This window comes from Mustela putorius, unplaced genomic scaffold (genome assembly GCF_011764305.1).
Source record: "Mustela putorius furo isolate JIRA1106 unplaced genomic scaffold, ASM1176430v1.1 tig00003899_pilon_pilon_pilon, whole genome shotgun sequence".
In the NCBI taxonomy this organism is placed as follows: Eukaryota; Metazoa; Chordata; class Mammalia; order Carnivora; family Mustelidae; genus Mustela; species Mustela putorius.
In genome coordinates this window covers 1,268,421-1,290,520 of record NW_025422048.1, presented here as the reverse complement: position 1 = coordinate 1,290,520, position 22,100 = coordinate 1,268,421, and the positions used below count along the sequence as shown (strand labels likewise).

General features: G+C 62.1%; 2 protein-coding genes across 5 annotated transcripts; one reads left to right on the top strand and one right to left on the bottom strand.

The window, feature by feature from the left end:
• The first annotated feature begins 1,697 nt into the window (after positions 1-1,697).
• Positions 1,698-4,740, top strand: AVPR2 (arginine vasopressin receptor 2). Its single transcript, XM_004780683.3, has 4 exons — positions 1,698-2,379; positions 2,801-2,854; positions 3,185-4,066; positions 4,259-4,740. The coding sequence occupies exons 2-4, from the start codon at positions 2,830-2,832 to the stop codon at positions 4,462-4,464; spliced, it is 1,113 nt and encodes a 370-aa protein (XP_004780740.1). The 5' UTR covers positions 1,698-2,379; positions 2,801-2,829; the 3' UTR covers positions 4,465-4,740.
• Positions 4,741-4,981: 241 nt separating this feature from the next.
• On the bottom strand, positions 4,982-21,008 carry ARHGAP4 (Rho GTPase activating protein 4). Of its 4 annotated transcripts, XM_045068055.1 has the most exons (23): positions 20,841-21,008; positions 16,371-16,578; positions 16,131-16,293; positions 15,938-16,000; positions 15,486-15,668; positions 14,704-14,832; positions 14,391-14,612; positions 10,313-10,414; positions 10,004-10,195; positions 9,831-9,915; positions 9,642-9,669; positions 9,300-9,402; positions 8,768-8,896; positions 8,559-8,619; positions 8,379-8,456; positions 8,153-8,287; positions 7,941-8,046; positions 7,615-7,848; positions 7,456-7,529; positions 7,194-7,377; positions 6,972-7,064; positions 6,589-6,703; positions 4,982-5,527 (listed from the first exon to the last, which is right to left on the bottom strand). In XM_045068055.1, the coding sequence occupies exons 1-23, from the start codon at positions 20,905-20,907 to the stop codon at positions 5,297-5,299; spliced, it is 2,985 nt and encodes a 994-aa protein (XP_044923990.1). In that variant the 5' UTR covers positions 20,908-21,008; the 3' UTR covers positions 4,982-5,296. The 4 variants fall into 4 exon arrangements, with proteins under 4 accessions (XP_044923990.1, XP_044923992.1, XP_044923991.1 ...); XM_045068057.1 differs by lacking the exon at positions 6,589-6,703; XM_045068056.1 differs by lacking the exon at positions 8,768-8,896.
• Between the last annotated feature and the right edge of the window lie 1,092 nt (positions 21,009-22,100).

The window sequence follows — 22,100 nt, the reverse complement described above, 5'->3', positions numbered from 1 at the left end:
CAACTGGCCTGCCCCGTGACCAAGCCCTTCTTGAGCCTTTCACAACCAGCCTCTCAGTGCTGCCTGGGGTGAGTTCCACCCCCCAAATCCCTCTCAGGGATCCCTCCTGTCTCCCCTCCACAGTCCCTGCCTGCCATCCTGTCTTGGGGACAACTGGCCGCCAGGCCAGTGCCCTGCTCTCAGTCCATGAGGGGGGCGGCGCTGGGGCAGGGGCCTGCCTGGGGCCTGTCGTCTCTGATCAGCCCCTGGCTGCTGGAGAGGGCACTCAGCCAGTCTGGCCTAGTGTCTCCCCCAGCCCAGTGCCCATGTGGCACTTGCCCCTGTGCCATGAGCTCCCCAGCCTTAGGAGCTCTTGGCAAAGAATCCAGACTCTCTAGGGCATGCCCTCGGGCCTTGGTGGCTTCTCAGTTCCTCTTGAAGTTCCCCAGCGTCTGTTCTGGCTAGCAGGGGCAAGCCGTGTGCCCGGTCTCTCTTTAACGTCTGGTCTGGATGTGGACACATACCCGTTGCCTCTTGGAGCCAGGAGAGAACCACTGGGGAGGGGAGAGGACTTTACCCCGGGTTCAACGACAGGAAACATGGAGCACAGGGAGCAGAGAGGGTGAGGAAAGTGGCCTCAGGGCTCGGCTAGAGGGAGGGGGTCCTGCTAGGCCCTGTGGGCAGAGAAGGTAGACTCTTCCATGGGCTTTGGGTCTTTGCCCTCCTGTCACCATCGTCAGCCTTCAGGGGCTGGCTTCCCATTTTACAGAGACAAAAGCTGAGGCCCGGATTGCTGGGCAGAGTGTGCACAAGGGCGCACAGCCCTAGAGGGCAAGGCACCTGGTCTCCTGTACAGATGAGGCAAGGCCCCGGCACAGGGCGGATGCGCACGACAGAGGATGTGATGTGACTTTTTACCATTGGCTCTTAGCTCTCCCGTGAAAAATCTGTTCTAGCATCCTGCCCAGAACTCCTGCTTTCTACCATTTTTGTCGATCTGGACAGCAGTAGAAAAGTTGGTTGTAGGCTTCTGGGTTATTAACAGCAGTGCAGTTACAGGGAAGAAAGTGAGAATGTTCTTGTTTGTAGGGGGTGGTGCCGAAGGGGTCCGACATGGGGTGTCAGCATTCTGCAACCTGTGCCCATAGGGTCCAGCCCTCCACCCCCCACCCCCAGCCCCGCCAGGCTCTCTGGCCAGGAAAGGGAGGCCTTAGTCGGGGCTGTACTTGCGCCTGGTCAGTGTGAAGCCGTTTTGGCCTTTAGCCTTGCAGGTCATCAGAGAAGAGGGACAAACAGGAAAACAGAGTCAGCTGGGCCCGGAGCCTGGCCCTAGGAGACGTGCAGGCCACTGCCTTGGGCTGGGCTGTGCGGAGCTCAGCTGAGGAGGGCCGGGATTTGTAGCAAGAGCAGGACAGGACTGGAAAGAGGGCTCCCGGGACAGGGCGGAAAGGCCGGACTGGAGGGGCTGGGGGTGCCGGGCGCTGAGGAGAGGAAGGAGCAAGGGCCCAGCGCCTGGAGGGGAAGCCCCAGCCTCAGAGGAACGCGAGCGGGTCGAGTCGCCTTTGTGGGCCCGTGTGTGTGCAAGAGAAAGAGACAGAGACACAGACAGAGACAGACAGAGAGCTGAAGCTGCCCCCTCCCCCTAGGACAGGTAGCTGCAGGTGGGGGAGGGGAAGAGGGTGGGGAGGAAGCTGGCTCGCTCGGGGCGCAGAAGCCCCGGCTTGAACCCGCCCCGCCCCCTCCCTTCCTGTCCTTCCTCTCCGGAGGCCCTAATTGAGGGCGGGCGGGTACCTCTAGGCCCCGGAGGAGCCCACACTCCGGAGCTCTCCCCTTCCTCACCGGGGCTCAAGAGGGACAGAGAGAACCTGGTGTGAGAAAGGAGTCAAGCTGTGCCGTGAAAAAGCGGGTGCCCTTCAGTCAGCCCCACACATCTCTGGCCTCAGTTTCCCCACTTATAAAATGGAGCCGCGGAGCTAACTGATCTCCCGGAGTCCTGCTGGACCTGATCTTCCGAGGGAGGTGGGCCCTGTGAGCGCAGGCGCAGGCCGGGGTCGGGGGCAGGGGTAGAACCCGCTTGATGGTCACACCCAGACCAAGCCGGGGACCCACCTAGGAGGGCTCAGGCCCTCAGGAGTGAGGGATAAGGAGTCCCTGGGACAGACCTGGGAGGGCCGGGACAGGAAGGGCAGCACAGGAGGCCAGGAGCCTACTTCCCGGTGCCTCAGGCAGGAGGCCAGGAGAGGCACGTGGGGGAGGGGAGGAGAGGAAGTCCCCTCCTGGGCAGGTCACTCCCAGAGGCCGGGCTGGGGCGGGGCAGGAGATGGAGAGCCGGTCTGAGCTCCTGGGCCACCTTCGCTCCGGCCACTGCCCAGCTGCCTGGAGCCCAGAGAGCCCAGCCAGGTAAGGGGCTTCAAGGGGTCCCAGGGACAAGCTGGCCTGTCCCGCCCAGCCCCTGCCCTCCCATGGCCGCCTCTCCCGGACTCCCTCAGGGTGTGTGGGAGGAAGGGGTGTCTGTACGGCTGCCTCAGATCCTGCGGGCTGCCCGGGTGGGTCCTGGGATGCGTTCGTCCCTCTGTCCTAGCCGGCTCGGTACGGGGAGGAGCACAGTGGGCCCGGGGGTTTGTGGCTGACTCAGTGTGGCCAGACGTCACCAACCTGGATCTGACTAGGGCTGTAGCCCCACGTCCCCACTGCTGGAACACGCGCACACACACGCACACAGGTACCCTGTCACTGGACCCTTCTCGGGGCCCCTGTCTAGACACAGGACGCAGCTGACCCCTCTGATAGGAGGCTGAGCTCAATACCATGTTTCCTCCAGGCGATCGAGACACCTGCCCTGGCCCCACCATGCCCACGGCGTCCACCGCCTCTGGTAAGGTTCTTGCCCCTGGGCCCCCACCCCTCCATCCGGGCAGGCTGAGTGGGGTTGGATGAAGCAGAGAAGCCCCTCCTCCTGGGACCCCCTCCCCCCTCCTCTCCAGGCTGCGGGTGTGGGCAAGGGAGGGTACGGCCCTAGGCCCTACGCGTTCCCTATGGCATCTGCTGGGACTCGGGAAGTGGGAGGCTGGAGGGAAGCAGAAGGCCCAGGCTGATGGCTGCTCGAGCCCCTGGCTCTGCCTGGCCAGCTGGAATGTCCTTGGGCCCAGGGGCCCCCGTGCAGCACACCCCCTAACTCGGCCCTCTTCCTCCACCCGTTGCCCAGCTGCGCCCTGGACCCTCTCTGCCCCTGTGCCACCTGGCAACGGCAGCGAGGGGCTGCTGGACACGCGGAACCTGCTGCTCGCCCAGGCGGAGCTTGCCCTGCTCTCCACAGTCTTTGTGGCTGTGGCCCTGAGCAACGGCTTGGTGCTGGGGGTCCTAGCACGCCGGGGCCGGCGGGGTCGCTGGGCACCCATGCATGTCTTCATTGGCCACTTGTGCCTGGCCGACCTGGCTGTGGCTCTGTTCCAAGTACTGCCCCAGCTGGTATGGGATGCCACAGACCGCTTCCGTGGGCCAGACGCCCTGTGCCGGGCCGTCAAGTACCTGCAGATGGTGGGCATGTACGCCTCGTCCTACATGATCCTGGCCATGACGCTGGACCGCCACCGTGCCATCTGCCGCCCCATGTTGGCCTACCGCCACGGAGGTGGGACTCACTGGAACCGGCCGGTGCTGGTGGCCTGGGCCTTCTCGCTCATTCTCAGCCTGCCCCAGCTTTTCATCTTTGCCCAGCGTGACGTGGGTAACGGCAGTGGGGTCCATGACTGCTGGGCCCACTTTGTGGAGCCCTGGGGTCTCCGAGCCTATGTCACCTGGATCGCTCTGATGGTGTTCGTGGCCCCGGCCCTGGGCATCGCTGCCTGCCAGGTGCTCATCTTCCGGGAGATTCATGCGAGCCTGCTGCTGGGGCCAGCAGAGAGGGCCGGGGCTTGCCGGGGAGGGCACCGGACAGGCAGTCCCAGCGAGGGGGCCCGGGTGTCAGCGGCCATGGCCAAGACCGTGCGGATGACGCTGGTGATTGTGATCGTGTACGTGCTATGCTGGGCGCCTTTCTTCCTCGTGCAGCTGTGGGCGGCGTGGGACCCGCAGGCGCCGGTGGAAGGTGGGTGCGGCCATGGCTAGGACTGTGGGGGACGGCTCAGGCCCGGCCGCAGAGGCACCCGCGCCCGCGGGCCTCGGGCTCCGGAGTACCCGTGGGCTCACGCAGATCGCTCTTCCCCCGCGAGCAGGCGGCGTGGCCGCACCTCTGCCCAGGCACCCTCAGTCCCAGCCCGGACTCTCCCACCCCCCACAGAGGCCCCCTTCGTGCTGCTGATGTTGCTGGCCAGCCTGAACAGCTGCACCAACCCCTGGATCTACGCCTTCTTCAGCAGCAGCGTCTCCTCGGAGCTGCGGAGCCTGCTCTGCGGGGCCCGAAGTCGGGCCCCACCCAGCTCGGGCCCCCAGGAGGAGTCCTGCGCCACTGCCAGCTCCTTCCTGGCCAAGGACACTTCCTCCTGAGAAGTCAGGGGGCGCCTTCCTTCTAGAAGCTCTGTGAAACCCCGCTGCCCACCTGGGGCTGGCCCTGGGAATGCCGGGTTTGGGGCGGGCTCAGGCCTCAGGCTGCAGCAGCAGGGGTTCCACCCCAGCAGGGGACCCCCCCACACCCAGAAAGGAAAAGGGGCGGGACCGGAGGACCTTCTTCTCCCCCCCACTGCTCCCCTGGTCCCAGCCTCTCTAGCTCTCCTCAGCCCTCCGCTCTCACTCACTCCCCAATAAACGTTCCAGCTCTTTTCACACTGGTGACGCTCCTTGGATCAGAGTACCTTTGGCTGTGGGGCAGCGCAGAAAGACATTCTTGGGCTCCCCCGCCAGACACCAGAGCTGGTGTGCGGGTCACCCTGCGATGCCATGCCCTGGCCTGGGCAAGTCTGTGCTGAGAGGCCCCCGTGGAAGCTGCTGCAGCTGCCTGAGCTGCCGCCCGCCGCCCGCCACCCAGCTCCCACCCCGGCGCCAAGACAGAGAACCGGCTCGCATGGGGAGTCAGCGCACAGGCCTTTATGAATAGCAGCCGCCGCCTGCCAGCTCCCACCACCACCGGCACCGCACTCTCGGTGAGGCAGATGCAGGCCCGGGCGCCCACCACCCAGCTCGCGGACAAACCCTCACCGAAAAGCCACGGAGGGGCCCGCCCCAGCCTCCTCCCTCCTCGGCCTCCCCAGGGGCCCAAGCCCGGGCTGGAGCAGGCGGGGCCGCCTCTGGGCAGCTGGACCCTCCTCTGCGAGGGGCCGGAGGGCCGAGGGCAGGAGCCCCAGCGCCGGCTGCACGGAGCGGGGGAGAAGCTGGCAGCACCTCAGTGCTTAAGGGGCGAGTCCGGGCTCTGGGGACGGGACGCCGAGGGGGGCGCCAGGACCCCAGAGCCCCGGGAGAGGCTTTTGTTTTTGCCGAGGCGGCTGCAGGCTGGAGGCTTCAGGCTGCAGGGCCCGGGGCCAGGGGAGCAGGTGGACGCCAGCCCAAGGCCTTGGCGGGCGGAGGTCTTTCCCAAGAGCTCCTTAAACACGGAGTCCATGGTCTGGGCCACGGCCTAAGGGGGAAAAGAGAGAGGGGTCCTCCTGCTGAGGACCTCCCCAACCTAGCCCACTCTTTCTCCCATCCCCGGTTGGGGGCTCGCCTCCCTGAGCCAGGAGTGGGGGGCCTTCCTCCCTCTGCCGCCCAAGCATCCACTGGAACTCTTTCTCATTCCGAAACCAAAGCCCTTGGCCACCTTCCTGTCCCCACGCCCCTTCTCTCCTTTGGCCCCAAAGCTGCCACCCCTCCTTCCCTGTCCGCTTTCCCTCCTGCCACTCTTGGTGTGACTGTCACAGCCTCCTCTGGGGACAGCAATACACCCCCCCCATACCTACTCTCGCCATGGCTGGGATCACAGCCACACCTTGGTCCCAGGGACCACCAGAGTGCTGGAGCCTCTCAGGTGAGTGTCTCCCTGCAACCCCCCTGGCCCTGCCTGCCGCCTGCCTCTCGCCTCCCCTGCCTACCACCAGACTCCTGCTCCCTGGCATGAGAGTCCGTGTGGCCTAGGTCAGCCCCTGGTCCCCTGAGTCCTAGGCCGGGCCACTTGGCCACAGCCGGCGCGCCGCGTGCTCTTGGGCTCTTTCCTCCAGTCCCCGCTATCCCGAAGGCTTCCGCTCACTGGGAGCCCAGAAGCACACGTGCTAGGCCCATGAGAGCAGGGAGCCGGTCTCCCTAGGCTACCCCCCAACTGGGGCCATATCCAGCACCCATTCTCTCCATCTGTCCATCTCCTCAACCTGTCCCTTCTGTCCTCCTTGGCCACCAAGTGCCTGCTAGGCCACTACTGGTCACCTACCCTGGCTCCAGATGCCATGCCTGCCTGGGACTCCCGCTTGCCACTTCCTGCTCAAGAACTGAATGAGCCCCCAGGTCCCCCTCCATCCTTCCCTCTGGGCTCACACCCCTGCTGGCCTGTCCCTCCTCGGGCTGGGCCCCACCAGCTGGTCTGAGGCCAGGAAGGGCAGACATGAACCTTGGGAAGAAAGAGTTTGGTTCCTAATGGGGAGGTAAAGACGCCCCCCAGGAGAGGTACCCCCCCCCACTATCTGCCACACACCCACTCCTGGCTCTCACCTTGTCTACCTCCACATATCGCTCCGGGGAGGTAGGGACCAAACAGTGCCGTCTGTGCCCAGAGGGCCCCCCGGAGGTGCCCAGTGGGGCCTCGGGCGGGGTGCATGGCTCTGGCCTGCAGGGTACAGACAGGACATGGCCAAGGGAGGAGGAAGAGCGAGGCTGGCCCAGCGGGATTCTCTCCTTTGGTGTCCCTCACGGACAACTGTCCCCCAGCCGAGACCCTCTCCACGTGGCCTAAGCCAGACCCCAGCCCCTTCTGACTCGGCCCCACACCTTTGCCTGGCACAGGCTTGGCTCCCCAGCGGCAGTGCTCAGGCCGAGGTGGGTGAGTGAGGCCACCAAAATGAATCTTCCCAGGGAACCATCTTTCCCTCGCTCACCGATGGATGAACTCCATGGCCAGGAGGATCTCTGGACTGCTCACGGGCTCCCCCGCAGCGCGCGGCCCCTGGGCCACCGTGTGCTTTTCTGCACTAGGGTCAGAGAGATGACCCGCAAAAAGTGCTCATTCCCGGGGCAGACTCTGGGGGCCGGCAGGCTCTCAGGGTTGGTCCGAAGTGGTCTGGGCTGCCCCGGGCCTAGGGAAGCTGGGACTCACTCACCTCCCAGGCAGCGTGATGTACTTGTGCGGGATGAGTCCCCGGGCACCCGCACACTCGCCCCGCCACCAGTCGCCCGAGGCCCGCTCGTGCAGCCGCAGCACGTCCCCGCGCTGAAAGCTTAGCTCCTGGGCTGTGCGACCCGTGTAAGCAAAACAGGCCACGGCCTCCATGACCCCCTCCAGGTCTGCGGAGAAAAGGGGGCTGGAGGCGGAGGGCACACCCAGGGCAGTCAGAAATCGGCACCTCCTCTCCCCCCACTCACCATCCTCCTGGGCCATGGTCCCGGCTTCCAGCTCTGGCTCGTTGTCCCCAGCCAAGCCCTCCAGCTGGGCATCCCTGAGGTCAAAGTGAGGCATCTGCGTGAATGAGGGGGCTCCCCTCTGCTGCACCGCCCCCCCAGGCCCCGCACACAGATACACACCCCAGACAGCCGGAGGAGGGCGGCGCCATGCACTTCTCATATGTCGGGCCCGGCAGCACGGCCACGGGCGGGAAAACCCGCGACGGCTGCACAATGAGGGTCTGCACCAGCTGGTTCACGCGGCCCTGCAAGGCTACTGGGTCCTGCCCGGCGGGCACGGGCAGCAGCGTCGGCCCGAAGCATACCGCCAGGTTGTAGGGGTCCATCATGTTCTCGTCGCTGTACTGCGCCAGGCTGGGGGCACATGCGGGTCACAGGCAGCAAGCGCCCCGCTGCCTGTGCCCCGCGCTCCCCACAGCTCTCTTGGTCCCCCAGAGCACACTCACTGGTTGAGGAAGGTGAAGAGGTAGCGCAGGACGACCAGCGTGGGTGCAGGCAGCTGGGTCAGGAGGCGGCCCACGTGCTCCACCCGCTCAGCCACAGCCTCCAGCTCTGCGGCCCAGGCCGCCCCCGGGGGAGAGAAGCTCGGGAGTTAGGTCCTGGCCACGGGGCAGTGTCCCCCCAACCCCCGCCAGGATGCCTCATGCCTGGGTCTCACCTGCCGAGGCCAGCAGCTCTCCAAACAGGTCCGGAGGGAAGAGCGGGGGGTCCAGGCTCCGGAAGTAGAGCTTCAGGACCCCTGCCACTGCGTCCAGGTCGTGGGGTGTGCAGCCTTCCACCAGTGGGTCCTCCCCTAGGGGTGACGCAGGGCGTAGGAGGCCGATCGCACCAGCTCTGGCTGTCACCCCTCCGCCCACCCCTACCCTGTCCAGCCGGTCCCCTACCTCTCTCAAAAGCGTCACGGATCTCTGAGACCCGGGGCTGGGCACCTGACACTCGGAAGATGCCCTCGTGCTGCAGCCCTGGGGGAGGAGGAGAGCCAGTGGGTGCCAGCCGGGTCCCCTCCCCAGCGCCTGGGGGGTTGGGTGCCGGGCAGGCAGCAGGGAGACCCCGGGCTTGCTCACCATTCAGGTTGATGAAGCGGATACAGCTCTCCACCACCAGGGGCACGGGCTGGCCTGAGCTCTGGGGACAGAGGAGTGGGGGCTCACTTCACAGTCCCTCCTTGTCTCTGGCTCCCTTGCGTCTTCTCTGAACAAGCCGCGACGGTTACTGGCAACGGTTACTGGCAATGCGGCCCGCCACGTGGTTTGCGAGACTCGCCCCAACCAACCTCGAATCCACTGACATTGACCCTTCTCCCTTCCCTCGCTTCGTGGCCTCGGACCCCCAGGGGCGCTCCTTTCTGCTCGCTCCTGGGCTTCCTGCTCACGCACTCCTGCCTGAGGCTTTCTGTCGAGGCCTGGGTTGTTTTTTTTAAATTTGTTTTTAAGTGTTTTATTTACTTATTTGTGAAAGAGAGAGGAGGGGAGAGAGCGCACGCGCGAGCGGGAGGCCCGGAGAGGGAGAAGCAGGCTCCCCGCGGAGCAGGGAGCCCGATGTGGGCCCCGATCCCAAGACCCCGGACCGTGACCTGAGCCAAAGGCAGCACTTCACCGACTGGGCCCCAGGGGTGCCCCTCGGTAGACGCCTGGTGCTAAGTGAAGGACGTGCCCTGCAGTCGGGGCAGGCCTGACAGAGGCCTGTGCAGGAGGGGTCGGTCGACCACTAGTCGACAATGGAGGCCACGGGGGTCGTGGGCCCGAGGGAAGCCAAAAGGCAGGGCAGGGCCTGCACTTGGCTGGAGCATGAGGCGGAGCCAGTACCTGGATAAACTTCTCCATGTCCCCCCCAAAGAGCTTCTGGTTATACTGGGAGCTGGGGCGGGGGCGGCGACTCTTCTGCTGTTTTCTCTGTGTGTACTGGGCCCTGTAGCGGACGGCAGCTGGCTCTGAGGGGAGGGTACGGAGAACAGGATGCCCCCCACCCTCCCAGAGCCCAGCCAAGCAGGGCCCTGGAGCCCACAAGTCGGTCTAGAACCCACTGGGCCACAGAACGATAAGCAGCAGAGCTGGGCCCCGAGGAGAGGGTATGTGGGGACATGGCAGCTTGGTCCCTGTAGAAGCCACCCCTGAGAACACACGGGCCCGCACGCAGCGGGAACTCACCAAGACACGTCCTGCTCATCCTTGTCACCTGGGGGTAGAAAACAGTGGTGCGTTTTGCAGGTCCGAAAGAAAGGCTGGCAGAGAGGAATGTGGGCTGGGTGGGGGCCGAGGCAGGAGAGCTGAGGGCGGGAGCCACTCTGGGCCCAGGGGGCTGGGAGGGAGCAGCCCAGGGCCAGAAGGGGGGCCCACCTCGTTGAATGGCCTCCTGCAGCTTCTCATGCTTGGCCTGCAGCTTGGCGAGGACGCTTCGCCCACTCAGGTACTCCTGCAGTTTCTGGGGAGCCCAAATAAGAGTCTGAAGTTGGAATCCCAGCTCTGGGCCTTCCCTGCACTCCGCCCCCCCCCAGCTGACTCCTCCCCACCGTAATGTAGAAGGTCTCTGTCTCCTGCTGCTGGCCCCGCCTGCGGCCAGCCTGCCGCGCCCCTGCATCCGAGCTGGTGGACTTGAGGGACTCGGTGGAGGGGCTGGCTTGGAGGGAGTCAAGTGCGTCCCCGTCTTCTGCCGCCACCGCCTCCAGCAGGACCTGCAGTGTGGCCTTCAGAGTCTTGCTCACCTGGGGCACAAGCGAGGGACAGAAGTCCAAGTCAGAAGGAAGGGGGAGGGGAGACCACAGCCACTTGGCTCCGTGTCTCCGGGTCCCCGTCCCCACCCTGAGCCGAGGCATTCCTACCTCCTCTGTCTCGATGGTCTGTCGGTCAAGGCGGCTCTGGATATTCTGGGCTCTGGGCAGAATTTCATCCCGCAGCTCCATCTCCAGCCGGATCTCAGCCACCTGTGCGGAGCGGTGTGCGGGGCACTGAGGGCTGAGCCTGGGGCCATGAAGCTCAGGCGTGGCAGTGGGCTGGGCAGTGGGCACCGAGGCCTCTGGGCCTGAGGACAGCATGCGCGTTTCCGCTGCCGCAGCAGCTGCTGTCCGGGACCCCTGGTCCTTGACATGTAACCTACCCGGTTCTCCCTGAGAGGAACGGGCTCCTCCGTGCCCGCGCACACCAGCGTACAGACACTCACAGCAGTGCTACTCCTAACGGCCCCAAGACAGAAGCGAGCCCAATGCCTATCAGATGAGGGGGTGTGGGGGGATGGGGGAGGGGACGGGGAGTGACTGCTTCCGGGGTCCAGGGTTTCTTTTGGGGGGTGAACGTGTTTGGCAATGAGAGAGTGGTGATGGTTGCATAACTCGGCGAAGATTCTAAAACCCGTGGAATTGTACACTTTAAATGGGCAGATTATATGGTACGTGATTCACACCTCAATAAAGCAGCTGATCATTTTTTAAAAATGTGGTCAGGAGGGCTGGGGTGTGAGACAGAAGAGGGAGAGCCTAGCGAGAAAAACGCCTCATTCTGATCAGGCAGAAATAGGTTTCCTGTAGCAAAATGTGAGCCTTTGAGCCGCTTGCCCTGTGGGCAGTGAGGGGTCAGGGAGACTGACTTTAGGAAGTGAGGCAGAGGAATGCCTCTCCTTCGAACATGAACCACTTGGAGAACTCTGACAGTGACGTCAAGTTCAAATGGAGAGCTAAGACTTTGCTGAACATGCCCTGCTCTCTGTCCTCTGCAAGCCCCACCAGAAAGGGGCACAGGAAGGCCTAGGTCATGGAGATGCGGGGGGGGGGGTAGAGCGAGGCCAGCAGTTGAGATGCCATAGAAGTGAAAGATTTGCACACTTGCGTTCACGGCAGCCAAAAGCAGGAAGCAGCGCAAGTGTCCACCAAGGGATGAATGGAGAAGCAAATGCACTCTGTCCATACAAGGCCATGATTTTCAGCCTTAGAATGGAAGAAGAGCCTGTCACAGGCTGCGACATCCAGGAGCCTCGAGGACACTAGGCCGAGCACCACTAGCAAATTACAAGAGACAAGTACATTGTGAGTCCACCCGCGACAGTAAGCTAGATTTAGAGAAATAGAAAGTAGGACAGGGGATGCTGGGGGGCTGTCGGGAGGGGGAGCAAGTGTCTCCTGCGGATAGAGTTTCAGTTTGGGAAGATGTGACATGTGCTTAATGTCACTGAACATCACACTTAAAAATGGTTAAAATGGGGGCATTCGGCTGGCTCAGTCAGTAGAGTGTGCAACTCTTGGTCTCGGGGTCTGAATTCAAGCCCCACACTGGGTACAAAATTAAAAAAAAAATCCTTATATGAAATGGTAAATCTCATGTATGTTTGACCAGAATTGTAAAAAAAAAAAAAAAAAGAAAGAAAGAAAGAAAAATCTCTCCAAGCTCTAGGAGACACTAATATTAGAAGACCCTCCCCCCAGACCCATATGGTTAGCAGGAGATTTGGCCTGTGGAAAGGATAAATCAGAGGGATTCTGGACTTCGGGACACTAGTCACAGCTAAAGAAGGGGACAAAACTTCCTACCGATGAGGAATAAGCAAGCAGCCGCTGCCATCTGGCGCCGCCCAGATGGGACATGCTGTTATCCTACTGAACATAAGGAGTGTCACAGAGCATCAGCATCAGACAAGGTCACTCTGTGACCACGAGGACTGACGACAAAAACAAGAACCCCTTATAATCACATCTGAGTGGAGACAAAAACAAGAATTTTGTCCAAGCCACAGAAATACGCAAACCTCCCTCTGTTCAGGCTAATAACAATGTCTGCTGCTCTAGCCCTTCACCCCCCACCCCCACCTCCTGCCTTCTAGATCAGATTCCCGAAGACATCCAATCAGAGTCGCCCCGGCTTCCCGACAGTATCTAGGCCAGGGTCAGAGCCAAGTCCCTCCCCCAAATCCCACTAGTCCTTCCTAGCACCCTCTTACCAGGACACCCCAAGATCCCCACCATGGGTGTCTCCCTCAAAGCAATGGTCTGATTCCCTGACGGAAAGCCCCCCCCCACCCCATTGATGAGCTCTGCTCATGCACATCCGCTATATCATCTAATCTACCTGTCAGCCCGTCCTCTTAAATATGACCTCATGAGGGACGCCTGGGAGGCTCAGTCGTTAAGCTTCTGCTTTCGGCTCAGCTCATGATCCCAGGGTCCTGGGATCGAGGCCCACATCGTGCTCCCTGCTTGGCAGGAAGCCTGCTGCTCCCTCTCCCGCTCCCCCTGCTTATGTTCCTTCTCTCTCTGTGTCTCTCTCTGTCAAATAAATAAAATTTTATAAAAAAATATGACTTCATGACCAAGAATTGCCAGCCATTTGAGGCAAGCTCTAAAATGAAAGAGAAAGATGAAAGTGAGCTCTTTTATTAACTGCAAGAAAACAGAGAAAATGCAGAGAGCCGAGAAAAACATCAAGAAAACAAAAATAAACATTTCAGAATGATTTCAGAAAATACGATATGCACAAAACAAGGAGAAGGGGTTATTTTAAATAGGAATTTGGAAAACAGAATAGATCTCTTTGAAACAAAAACTACGAAAGTAAATTTTAAAAAATTTCAACAAGGGATTGAAAGAGATAATTGAAGAAATCTCTAACTAAAAGAAATAGAGGCGGAGAAGAGGAAAGAGAACGGATAAGAAAATTAGAGAATCAACCCACAAGGTCCAACACCCAAGTACAGGAATTCCTGAAAGTGAGAGAAAAGAAAATTAGGGGGGGGCAGGAAATGATCAAAGGAACAATATAAGGCCCAAACGTAAGGCCACAGTACTCTAAACCCACAGTGCCCACTGGTGGTCCAGTCCCGCGAAGGAAAAAGGATCCTTAAGGATCAGACTGCGTCGTCAGTGGGAAGTGCAGCGATGTCTTTCACAGTCCAAGAGAAGCGGACTGTCAACTCAAGATTCTATATCCAGCTCAACTTGCAACCAATTTCAAGGCTAGAATATGGGCATTTTCAGACAAGCGAAGTCCCAGACTGCCTGGGAGAAGCGGGGGAAGAGGCAGAGGACCCGGCGGCGGGCCTGGCCCGCCGGCTGTGGAAGGAAGTTCCGCGAGAACACCTCGAGGCGAGCACCAGAAACTGCAGCTGGAAGAGGAGCGGGAAGTTCCTGGGGAGTGGAATCAGGACCAGAAAGGGTGAGTCAGAGAACTGCCACGGGCCATTGTAAGCCTTGAGCAACATTGGACTTTTTCAACTACGACTTGGATCAGAATACAGATTAAAAAGTCAAAAGCTCGTGTGCCTGGGTGGCTCAGTGGGTTAAAGCCTCTGCCTTTGGCTCAGGTCATGATCTCAGGGTCCTGGGATCGAGCCCCGCATCGGGCTCTCTGCTCAGCGGGGAGCCTGCTTCCCTCTCTCTCTCCGCCTGCCTCTCTGCCTGCTTGTGATCTCTGTCTGTCAAATAAGTAAACAGAATTGAAAAAAAAAAAAAAAGCTAAAAGCTCCATGTAATTCCTGTCACTCGCAACACCCATTTGGACAAGCCGGGGAAAACAACAGTGAAGAGACAAGAGACGCTACATTCCACTGCTTGTGTGGTTTACTCGCCTTCAGCTTGGCATTATGAAGTGTCTAAAACATGCAGAGCATTTGGGCAAAGACTATACGGACAGCTAGATGCCCATGGACTACCTGGTGTCCAGCCGGAGATAGTTTTGCTGTGTGTGTGCCGTGGTGGGGAGGCGTGCGTTCGCTGGCTGAGGCTTCAAACGCACGCGGCAAAACTTCCAGAGAGCCCATTTGCCTCGCGGCCATTGAAGGAGGGGCTGAGAAATAAGCCACGGCCGGCAGCTCCGACGTTTTAGCAAAGTGGGGATCGTGTGCCTCAAGCGCTTTACAGTGAAGACCAGAGAACACAAAGCCCTTCACGTCCCTGCCTGGGGGCCCGTGACCCTCACCTCATCTCCCTCGTGGGGGTGGTAGTCAAAACGCTGTGGGGGACAGAAGGCGACCGCATGCACCTCCAGCACCTTGGCCTTGTCCCCCGAAGGGTCTAGGGCCTCCACGGCCTCTTCCAGGCTGCCCAGGCCCTGCATGTGGGAGACTTGGGCGCGGCTCTCGGCCACCACGTAACTCCGGAGCAGCTGCGCCAGGGCTACGTGGAAGCCTGTGTCGCAGCACTGCGGAGGAGGCAAGCACGCGGCTCGGGCGGGTCCCCCCGGGCCTGGGCCCTCCCCCGGCCCCCTACTGCCCTCTCCCCGCAGTACTCACATCCATGAGGTCCATGACGTCATGTAAGTAGTAGTTGCTGACAGCGGCGTTGACACTGGCCAGGCTGAGCAGGTACTCGTTGCGCGCCTTGGTGCACTTGAGTTTGTGCTCCAAGAACTTGGCCTGACGCTGCTCAAGACCACGCAAGTACAGCAGGGTCACTGACTTGGCCGGCCGGCCCCCGCCTCAGGCCTTCCGAGGAATTTCCACCTCCACCCCCCGCCATGCGAACGTCTGCACCGGGGTGTCCCCCAGGCCCCCAAGGAACATGGCCCAGAAATCTCAATGTGCTCCCTTGCCCCTCTCTGCCCCTTCCTGCCACGCAGAAACCCTCCCGCCTCGGGCCAGCGACCCCCTCAGCTCCTCTGGGCTCGGCACCTCCCCGGCCTCTCAGGGACCACCTCCAGCTCTCCGTGCACACTCCCCAGTCACCCCTCCTGTGCGTCTTCTCGCCTCTCTGAGACCTGGCAGCACTAGGTGAGGCAGGGGTGGGTGAGGCAAAACCAAATCTCTCTTCACTGCAGCCGGGTGGGGCCGAGGCGGGAGCACCGGGAAGACGGTTCTCCTGCCCCCCCGACCCCCCCACATCTACCAGTCCCGCTTAGGGAGCCCTTGAAAGCCAGCAGAGCGGCCTAGGCCCAGCCTTACCAGACGGCTGTGACTCTCCTCTCCCTGGCCCTGCTTTCTCCCTCCGGGCACCACCTCCCAGCAGGCCCCAGTGAGGGCCAGGGATTCCGAGGACAAAGCCTTGAAACAGAGCCTTCGAAGACAGACAGGCCTACCTTTTCCACCAGCCGCCCTCCCTTCTTGAGGGAGCTCTTGCGGAGGGTCCCTGTGTCGGTGGCCGGGGCGGGTGCGCTGGTGGCGCTCCGGCCCGCCCGCTTTTCCTCCTGCCGCTCAGCTTCCCGGAGCTTCGCCTCGGCATTCATGCTCTCCGTGTGGTACAGCTGGTACGTCTTCTTGGCCTGCAGAGAGGACCGGGGCCGGGCTGCCCTGCTGAAGGCCATGGCCACAGCCAGCCCTCTCCCTGCCCCTCCCAGCCCATGGGGGATTCAGATCCGATAGCTACCCCATCCCATGGAGGCACTTAGCCCCACCACCCCGTGCCCAGGAACGGGGACAAGGGGCTGTGCTTGCCGTCCCCCAAAGCCAGGACCCTGCTGGGCCCCCGACCCTCTTCCTTGAGCCCCGCCTGGAGGCCCCCTCCACGGGCCTCCCTCGGGCCCGGGCTCACCGTCTGCAGCTCTGACACCACCTCCAGCAGCTCCTCCTGCAGCTGCTGCTCCAGATCCTTGCTCTGAGGGTGGAGGGGCCGAGCGTGAGGGTCCTCAGAGCTCCACTGGACACACCCCCGGGCCACCCCCCACCCCCCCGCCGAGCCTGGGGCCACCCCCCCGCACCTCCTGGGCCCAGGGCAAGTACCTCACCTTTTTGACCAGGCGCCCTACGTCCTCAGCGATGTGACTCAGGCGCTGGGCCAGGGGCCCGGCCAGCACCTCGCCCAGGGTGGCGCTCTCCCGGCTCTGCTGCCGCGTCTGCTGCAGCAACACGGCCCAGCAGTGCAAGGGCGACAAGAGCGACGGCTCCTTCCTGGGACAGAGGGGCGCTCAGAGCGGGCGCGGGGCCTCGGGCTCAGCCGCCGCCCCTCCTGCCCCACGAGGACCTACCGGAAGCTCTGGTGCTCCCGGCTGCTGCCCCCAAGGCGGCCGCCGCGGCCGGAGAAGCGCTCGGCCAGCTTGTCCAAGCCCCGGGAGTACTCCAGCTCCACCTCGGCGCGCCGCCGCAGGAACTCGGCCAGCTCCTGCAGCAGCTCCCGCCGCAGCTCGCCCTGCAGCTCTAGGCAGCGTAGCTGCTCGCCCAGCTGCCAGCGCATCTCTGCAGGGGTGGTGGTAGGGGGGACCGCAGCTCAGCTCGGGGCGTGGGGGGGCTCCGATGGGAATGATGCCTCACGACCCCGGGGTAGGGGGAGAAGGAGGCTGGGCCCCGGGGAAAGGGACCTCTGGGCCAAGGCTAAAGGGAAGCGGTCAGGCCCACGCAGCTAAAGATTGGGAAGGCTGCTCTGGGGACAGAGGGAGCCTGGGCACCCCGGGAGGGGGGGGGTCCTTCGGGATGGTGGGAACACAGAGTGGCCTAGCCCCACCTCGCCCTGGCCCCAGCCAGGTGCCTTTCAGTTGGGCTTCCCATCGCTCCCTGGTGCTTGGAAAGCCCCTGGGTTGTTTGCCCGGCCACTTCCTGCCTTCCGGGTGCCCAGGACCCCAGGCAGAGTAGCCTTTGCTGAAACACCCAGACATACGGGTCTGCGTAGGGGCAGGGCTGCCGTGGCATTCCGCCGAAGCTGCGGTGCACTTGTGGCCTTAGTGGCCAGGAACCCTGCCCTTGGCCCCCAGGGGGAAAGGGCGGCCTTACGGGAAGGGAGCAAGCTGGCTGGAGCTGACGATGAACAGGCTGAGAGAGCTGGCCTGTTTTCTGCCCCCTGGTTTCTACTCGCCATCACCGACCCACAGGGCACCCCCCGACACCCCTCCCAGCAGAGAGCCATACCCTGGGCCCTCACGCCACTAGCTTTTGACACCTTATCGCTAGCTTGATTTGGCAACACTGCTTTCCCCATGAAAGCAAAGAGCCGCGTGGATGACAAGCTTAAGCAACCTGCATCCCCCCCCCGCAGGGCGCCCAGGTGGGCACCAGGGAGCCCTACTAATAACACTGGGCTTCTGGGTGGCCCGCTGACTCATCTCCAGCGACACACCCAGGGAGCGACAGCAGTGGATGTCTCCCGTCCGTAGACTGTCTGTGCCGGGCATGTTCGAGACAAGAACATGGAGAGGGGCAAAGACGGTTGAGCAAGTGCTTGCCCTCATGATGCTGGGATGGGAATAGGGGGACAGATCGCAGGGGGCAGGCTTATCTGGGTGGCTCAGTCAGGTAAGCGCCGGACTTCAACAGCTCGGGTCCTGATCTCAGGGAGTCTGGGCTCAGCGGGGAGCCTGCGTGTCCCTCGCCCTCTGCTCCTCAGCCCACTCATGCTCTCTCTAGCTCCCAAATAAACAAACAATATATATAAAAAAAAAAAACGGATCATAAGTGGGCAGGTATAGCCTAGAACGTCCAGGAGCAAACAGGTGGGGCGGGAGGGTTTCTCTTCGGAGCCCGTGGTCTGGCGGCGAAGGAAGCCACGGGCCGTGCCACCATTTGGGAAGAATGTTTGGGTCCAAGAAAACGGCGAAGGCTGTTGGAGCCAGCGTGGCGGCAGGGGAAAAAGCGGAGACGCGTGAGAGGCCTGTGGTGAGGGAGGGCCGTCGGGCTGGCCCTAAGGGAGAGAGAAGCCACAGCGCCCAAGCCATGTGGGGAGGTCAGGCAGAGGTCAGGTGACAGACAGAAAGTGCCTGGCCTAGTGGGCACCTCCTGAACCAGTCCAGGCAGAAGATAGTGAGGGCTCAGACCAGGGAGCGGGCTTGGGAGGCAGTGAGGAGGGGCAGGACCCAGGGCCCACTGGAAGAACCCCACTGTGAACAGCTCAGTGGTGGGACCGTTGGCACTTCTGTCCTGCCGGTGACTTCCGGGGGGCTGTGGGCACGGGGCAGCCCCCAGAGGCGGTGCGTGCCCGGCGTCCTCATCACCTCCTCCGATCTCCCTCTGGAGAATGTCCCCTTCCTATTCTCGGCCCCTGGATCCCTCTCCCAGATGCAGCTGCCCCTCGCCCCATCCCCACCCCAGCAGGAGCCCTGCGATGGGGGGGCGCCCCGGTCGCTGCGGTGCCCCAGTCGTTGCGTCATTGCTGGAATTACTAAACAGGAGCGCTCTCCTTCCAGCGCGGGGTCAAGCTGGGCAAAAAGAAGTCAGAGCTGGGGGGTGCTTCCTGACACTGAGACCAGCGGGGAGCAGGGCAGAGCTGGGTGAGCCAGAGTCTCCTTGCACCATCTGAGGCCGGGCTTGGGGGCCCGCTCCACGGGCCAGGGCGAGGGGGATGCGCGCCACTGGCAATCTGGATGTTCTTCGGCCAATCAGGGTAACATTTGGGGGCTAAAAGCACATCTCATTTCATCCTAAGAAACACGTGAGATGTCCCAGCTCACCTCACGGTCCTCTGCTATTTGCAGAACCAGATTTTCCCGGAGACCAGCTGCAACTGAACACAGCTGAGTAGGACAGCCGTGCATTGACGGGAACCCGGACCTGCGCCGCACCGTGGCTGGTGTCTAGAGATCCGTGACTGGGGCTTGGCCCCCAGCCTCCAGGCTGCCACTTTCCGGCTCTCAGATCTCAGCTCGAACATGCTCATTGCCAAGCCTCCCCGCAAACCAGGTCTGGCCCTCCTCCCGCCCCCTTTCTGGACCGCTGTGCTTTCCCTTTACAGTGGTTGCCATCATATTCGAACGTGATTGTGGTAGGGGTTGTTTGCCGTGTGTCTCCTCCGCAGGACCTGCGGGCCCCCCAAGGGCAGCGGCAGGTTCTCTTGCCCAGCACCACATTCCCGGGGCCTGGGACAGAAGACACGCATGTGAAACTTCTGTCCAAAGGAAGGACAGGGTCCACACACGCTTGCATCGCCAAGCCGGGGCCTGGGCCCCACCAACACTTCCTGTGAGCGAGGCCTACGGTCTCACTTCTGCTGACAAATAAAGCAAAAGAGAAGATGGCCACCGAAACCACGACTACGCTGACCTTTCAGAATTTAGGGTGTCAGGACAGCGATCTGGGGTTTGTTTAGTATGGTGACAAGTTCTGTTGGGGGAGGAAGTAGAAGGTAAAGGCCCTGGAGACCCAGAGCCGGCAAGGAACAGGCTGTAAGGACAGCCTGGCTCACATTCCCAATGTGAGTTAACTGGTCTGTATTTGCTGACTGAACAGTTTCCAAAGTCCTTCAGCTTCCTGACATTCGGGGGAAGCAGGATGGGGCTCATTATCTCCACCTGAGAAACGAGGAAGGCAAGGCTTGTCTCACCCTGCAAAGTCACTTCAAGCTGGCTCGGCCATTAGGCCACCTTTCCCAGACGGGGGGTGTGGGGGGAAGGCATACTTTTTGGTGCAAATTGTTCACATTGGATAATTCTGGTAGAACCTGCATCTCAGGGCGCCACTCAGTGGGTTAAGGGTCTGCCTTTGGCTCAGGTCATGATCCCCAGGTCCTGGGATCGAGCCCCGCATTCAGCTCCCTACTTGGTGGGGAGCCTGCTTCTCCCTCTCCCAGTCCCCCTGCTTGTGTTCCCTCTCTAGTCTGTCTGTCTGTCTCTCTCTCTAATAAATAAATAAATAAAATCTTAAAAAAAAATGAAAAGAACCTGCATCTCTGGGTGGGAAGGAACTTCAAGGATCATTTCCTTCTCCCTCCCAAGGGTTTTTATTGCCGTGTGACTGTGTGCCAGGCACTTTTCCCCGAGTTTCAGTTTCCTTCACCGGTAAAACGGGTCAATTAAGAGTGATATATGGGGTCACACATCTGAAGACTCGGGGAAACATTATGGTCCCAGCTGCTGGCACTTGGACCGCCCTGGGTAAGACAGGCAGAAGAGGTCCACTAAGAATCTGAAAACTAATTTGCACGTGATTTGCACAAGTGTTTTTCAGAACCCAAGGAGGTCGACCGTCAGAAGGCATCCAAGCTGGCCCTGCCAAAGCTCTACCGCTAATACCCACCGGCCTGCGTGACCCAGAGACAGCGGCCCCCAAGTCCAAGAGAGGGCACAGGACCTGCTTCCAGGCACCTTAGACACCTTAGGCACTCACACTCCCCTACCTGGACCTCCTCGGCAAAACAAAGGTGCTCAATTTCACTCTGGCTAGAATGCCACTTTCTGGGGGCCCCCGTGGGCCCCCTTCCCTCACTCGGGCTCTTGGGGTAGGTGCAGGGAGAACCAAGGAGGGGAGGGAAGACGCAGGGGGAAACAGTCCGCAGCTGAGACCGCAGGGGCTCGAAGAAGCGGGCAAAGGGCTCGGGGTCGGGGGTCGGGGGTCGGGGGTCGGCTCGGGCTCCCTCCCTCAAGCCCCTCCGGAGGTGGCTGGGGGTGGGGGGGAGGGGAGGCGCAGCGGGGCCCTGGGCTAGCGGCGTTCTCCGGCTCCCTCACGACCCCGGGCCCGGGTGGGGGGGGGGGGAGCTCGGCAGGCACCCGGGCCAGGAGCGCCCAACGCCCTCTCACCTTTCACTTGCGCCTCGTACTCGGCCTGCAGCCCCCGCTCCCGGCGCAGCTTCCCGTGCGCGGCCATGGCTTCCGGGCGGCCGCGCCGTCGAGCCTCACTGCTCCCACGCGGCCGCGAGCGGGCCGGGCGCGGGGACCCGGGGCTCTGCAGCCCGCACCCCCGCCGGCCCCGCCCCGCCCCGCCCCGCCCCCAGCGCGGCTCGGGGTGGGGGGGAGGGGGGAGGGGGGAGGGGCGGGCCCCGGCCCGACACTGGCCGGCAAGGGCTTTCCGGCGGGGTCCCCCGGCGGCCGGACCCTGCCGCCCCCTCGTGCTGGGCCCTCGGCACACACCCTGGCTGCCTGTGCCCCGCGCTCAGCGGCCAAGCCGCCAGGGCCCGTGTGACAGCCTGGACGTGGTCCTCAAGCTGGCACCCTCCCGCTGCCGCCATTGTCCCCCCACCCCTCCTCCCCCCCTCCCGCAGAAGGTTGTCGGGTCACCACTGCCAAACCCCACCCTTCACAGCATGGCCATGAGTCTCGAATGCCAGTAGGCAGTGCCACTCTGGCTGCTCCGGGCCCTGGACTCCCCTGGGTCGCCTGCTTCCCCCTGGACCCCCAGGACATCAGATGGAACCCACACATCCCCAGTCACAGCCCTGAGAGATAAGCACAAGGAGACTGGAGAGCCCGGTGTCAACTTCCTGGGGAAGGGCAGGGTGGGGGGTGGCGACGGAAGGTCAGCACAAGAGATTAGAACCTCAGCCATTGTTCCCTCAAGCCCGCTCCTTGCGGGGAGAGCACGGTTTGGCTAAGGTTCCCCTTCTGCTCAACCCCATAGGGAGGAACAAGCCTCATTTCCCCATAGGTAGTTACCACTTCCTACCACTTCCTGCTGCCGGAAGAGACTCTTCTGCCTTCTTTCTGCTGTAGCTTGCACCTGCCCTTAGACTTGGGGCTGGGGGTTCAGCCTTCCTCTTCCCCCCCCCAGTGTAAGGTCTTAACAAGCCTGGGGACAAATCTTGGGGCCTCCCTTATCCAGGAGTGCTGGATCTCCCTCCACCAGCCTCTACCAACCCTGAGCCAAAAGGCAATGGATTTTCTCCATTGAACTGGGAAGGCAAGCTGCACGCGGCCATTGACGAACCAGACTGGACATCTGCCAGAGGTCGGGTGGGTGGGGAATCCCTGGGGTATAGATGGTGGGAGAGGGGTGAGGCCATTAGGCTCCAGAATTGTGCCCAGGGAGCCGAGGAAGGTCTGTAGGCACTAGAGCAAGGGGTC